At 42.4% G+C, this 4,042-nt stretch overlaps 1 protein-coding gene across 1 annotated transcript in view; it reads left to right on the top strand.

Moving 5' to 3' along the window:
• FIGLA (folliculogenesis specific bHLH transcription factor) overlaps positions 1-819 on the top strand; it is an 11,097-nt gene extending 10,278 nt beyond the window's left edge. The window contains exon 4 of the mRNA XM_032771296.1: positions 799-819. Within this exon, the coding sequence (XP_032627187.1) occupies positions 799-819 (21 nt within the window). The remainder of the gene's footprint in view (positions 1-798) is intronic.
• Positions 820-4,042: the final 3,223 nt, after the last annotated feature.

Below are 4,042 nucleotides of genomic sequence, written 5' to 3' on the forward strand. Positions count from 1 at the left end.
AATACATTTTAATGTTTTTAGAAGGTCTCTTTCTGTAAGTCTATAATATATAACTAAACTATTGTTGTATGTAAAGTAAATAAGATTTTTAAAATGTTTAAGAAGCTTCATTTAAAATTAAATTAAAATGCAGAGCCTCCCAGACCGGTGGCCAGGACCCGGGCAGTGTGAGTGCCACTGAAAATCAGCTTGCACGCCACCTTTGGCATGCGTGCCATAGGTTGCCTACCGCTGCTTTAGAGCATAAGAGGATTTAAAAATGGTACATCCTTGTTTAACATCAGGCTTCTGTGTTGCTCCATCCCAAGACCCTTATTGTGAAGATCACCTTGTGGGAAAAGTTCCTTTTTTAAAGTGTGGTAATCATTAAAATAACACAAGGAGGGCATTGTGCATTGGCCAGGCTGCCAAGAAAGCTGGTTTCCAATCTTGTAATTTAGAGTTGTACAAAGTAGACAGTAGTTCACACAAACAACTACTTGGCTGCAGGCAACTCTGTTTTATCTATAGTTGTAACAGACAAGAGCATGACAGGAAGCTTCAGATATTGATTCTGAATACGACTTGCTTCTGTTAGCTGAGGCTTTAATATCATTCTTTTTTATGAAGAAATGTGAAACTAATTGCAAACCCTCTAGTTTTTCTAGTATTTATAGAGCTCAGGTCTGATATAGGCTTGTGCACTTCTTTTTAAGAACTGTCCTGCTGCAGTTGTTTTCAAATTTTGATTTAATACAATCCCCAGAAGCAACTTAATGAATATCCTTGAATAAAGTGTCCGAATTTCTTTTTTTAAAGGTGTATCAAACAAATCACTAAAATGGCAAGCTCTCCGGACTAGTCTGAAGTAAGTTGTCTGTACTATCTAATAACCTAGCACAGGGCATTTTTAGTTTATTTGCTGTCCGATTATAGTGCACAAATCTTGATGCTACGAATCCTTGTGCAGTACTCAGTGGGAAAGCACAGGGTGGCTGATCTCCATAGGAGTGGAGGCTCTCGGCCAGATTCTGGAGCTATTGCTGATTTATGCAGGCTGAGGATTGGGCCCGATGTGTGGCTACAGGAAAGATGAAATTGAAGGTATTTTCTCTGCCCTGTATTAGCATGGCTCCTGCACCTGCTCCTTTGCAATTATTGAGGGTAAAAATCAAGGGGTGGCATGAAAGTGGAGAGGTGACAAGGAGAGGTAACAAGGAATGATCCCCATCATAAATAAACCTAGGTAAGCCTCTGAGGCTGTCAAAGTTCTGCAGTTTCTTTTTTGAGCTCCTTCCTCTGAAGCACCAGGGTTGGCCATGGCTGGAGATGGGACACTGGACCAGGAAAGTCGGTGCTCTGATGTGGCACCGAGCATTCTCTCAGGAGGTTGGCTGGCTGATTTTTTGCTCATATACTCAGGGTCTAATTGACCTCCATAAGTGGGGTTGGGAAGGAATTTCCCCCCAGGTCATATTGGCAGTGATCTTGGGAGGTTTTTGTCTTTCCTCTGCAGCATGAGGGTCATCAGAACGGCCATAATGGGTCAGATCAAAGGTCCATCTAGCCCAGTATCCTGTCTTCTGACAGTGGCCAATGCCAGGTGCCCCAGAGGGAATGAACAGAACAGGTAATCATCAAGTGATCCATCCCCTGTCACCCATTCCCAGCTTCTGGCAAACAGAGGCTAGGGACACCATCCCTGCCCCTGCGACTTCCCAAAAATATCTGGGTATATCTCACTTAATAATTTCAGGGGCATGATGTGCCCCAGTCCCTCATGTTTTCTGCCTGTGTCATAGAACAGTCTAATCTCCTGTGAGCTGTAATCTTTTGGTCATTGGGTTTAGTGGTCTGTGATCCACAGGCGGTCAGACTGGATGATCTGGCCTTAAACACTGACTCTTGACAAGCACTGCCACTAGATATTTTTTTCATTGCCAGGTAACTTCACTTCGTAAAACTGCTCCAAGTTATAGTCTCTTAACTGCACTGTCTTTCAGGTGCCAAAGACTGTGGATACGCGGATGATCTTCTTTTCAAGTGAGATTTAATGAAAACTTGAGATTCCCTGAATGGGTGGATTTTTTTTTCGCTTTACAAAAACTTTATTTTAAAAAATAATCAATAAACTACTAGAAGCTGCGTATTCTCTCCAGCTTATGTTTTTCTTCCCCACTCTTGAAACCTGATCTCAGTCTTATTTCACAAAAGAAACTTTTGCCTAATGGCTAGCAGGTGCACAGATGTGCACAGAAATAAGTAGAGCTGGTTGGAATTTTTTTTTTTTTTATTTTACAAAGATTTTTGCTGGAAAATGCAGATTTATTGAGATGAGAAACAAAAACGAATTTTGAAATGTCCATTTGTCATGAAATTTTTTTTTTTTCCAGTCAACCCTAGAAATAACAAAAGGGGTGAATGAAAACAGCTCTCATTATTTTGGTGAAAATCTATGTATAGGCAAACATTAATATAGGAAACAAATGGACTTGTGTTATAAAAACTTCCTCCTTTTATATACAAGTAGTTTCTGTCCTCTGAATTCCTCAATGAACTTTTCATCTTTAAACTGAGATGCAATTACAAACCAGCATTTAAGCCTAGATTTTCAGAACTGGCTCCTGATTTTTGTGTGCTGTAGTTTTGGGGATCCCATCTCTTAAAACTCCCTGGCCTGTCTTTTCAGAAGAGATGAGCTGCTGTGCAGCTTCAGGGCTTACTGATTTCAGATAAAATAGGTTGCTCAGAGCTCCTAAAAATCATCCCTCAGGCGTCCCAAATTGGGGCATGGGGTAGGGATGTGTGTATGATGGTACATACTGCCTGTCTGAAGAGGTAACAAAAGGCAGAACTCTCTTGTAAGGGAGACAGCAAGAATAAATAGCTATTTGACTGCTGGTATGTTCTGGTACAGAAAGCAGAGGAGGAGAGGGACCTGTGCGACTTTGTTCTAACCCTGTCTGACATTAGCTTTCTGCAGCTTTGAACAAATGAGTTAAACAATTGTATCTCCATTGGCACATCTGTAAAATGCGGATAATTCCTCCATTATAGGGTGTTAAGGCTTAATTAGTATCTTACATCTTCAAAGTTTTTTTTTTTTTTTACAAGTATTAAGGATTAGTAGTATGTAAAGTGAGTAAGCAGTCTGAATATTACTTGTACTCCAGGGCGGTGCTAGGTGCTGTACCTAATCTCACAATCCCTGCCCCCAAAGAGAAACATGCTCAGCATTGGCCTAGCTCCACTTGCACGGAAGTCAACGGGAACTCTACCTTTGACGTCCAAGTGAGCAGAGTGAGGCCAAAGCTGAGTGCTTTTGAAAATCTCCCCCTCGCTACAATGTAGTGGTTAGAACAGGGCCTCAGCAGCCTCGGGCTCCTAAAATCTGAGGCTGTGTCTACACTGTGAGCTAGGGCTATGACTCCCCCGCTCGCATTCAGCTAGTGCAAGTGTAAATGTTGTAGCTGCAGCAGAAGCATAACGTAGCCGTGCTGAGAATAAACTGCCTGAATGCGATGCCTCTGCTGCCAGTACCCATGGATACGCTGCTATTTATACTTGTGCTAGTCATGGACACAAGCAGGAGAATTACACTGCTAGCTTGTAATGTAGACTTGGTCCACAGGGATCCAGTGACAGAATTCGGCTAGGGCAAGAAACCATAACTTCTGTAAAGCTGAGAATATGCCCCCGCCCCCAATCATGGGAGCACTAGAAAAGGGCCACGTACCTTTCATCGCCAAGTGTTTTTTCAATAGGAGCTGTTTTGTAATGATCTACCAAAGAGAACTTGCATTGCTCTGAGATCGTGAGCTTTGTGTAGATTGACTTAAGCCTTCTTCAGCAGCCCCCAGCAAGCTGAGGGAGTGTTTAATCACACCAACAACTTCTGGGCTGGAGCTTGTCAGCTGTTTAACGGCGCACAGGAACACTACGCAACCGTTTAGGAAGTGTGTGAAGAAACAGTCATGGTTGACTAGAATGGGGAGGAAGATTAACTAGAATGGAGAGAGGAAGGATAATCTTGGCAAGGTGAAGCAGCTGCTACAGGACTCAA

The sequence above is a fragment of the Chelonoidis abingdonii genome, chromosome 2, assembly GCF_003597395.2.
Source record: "Chelonoidis abingdonii isolate Lonesome George chromosome 2, CheloAbing_2.0, whole genome shotgun sequence".
In the NCBI taxonomy this organism is placed as follows: domain Eukaryota; kingdom Metazoa; phylum Chordata; order Testudines; family Testudinidae; genus Chelonoidis; species Chelonoidis abingdonii.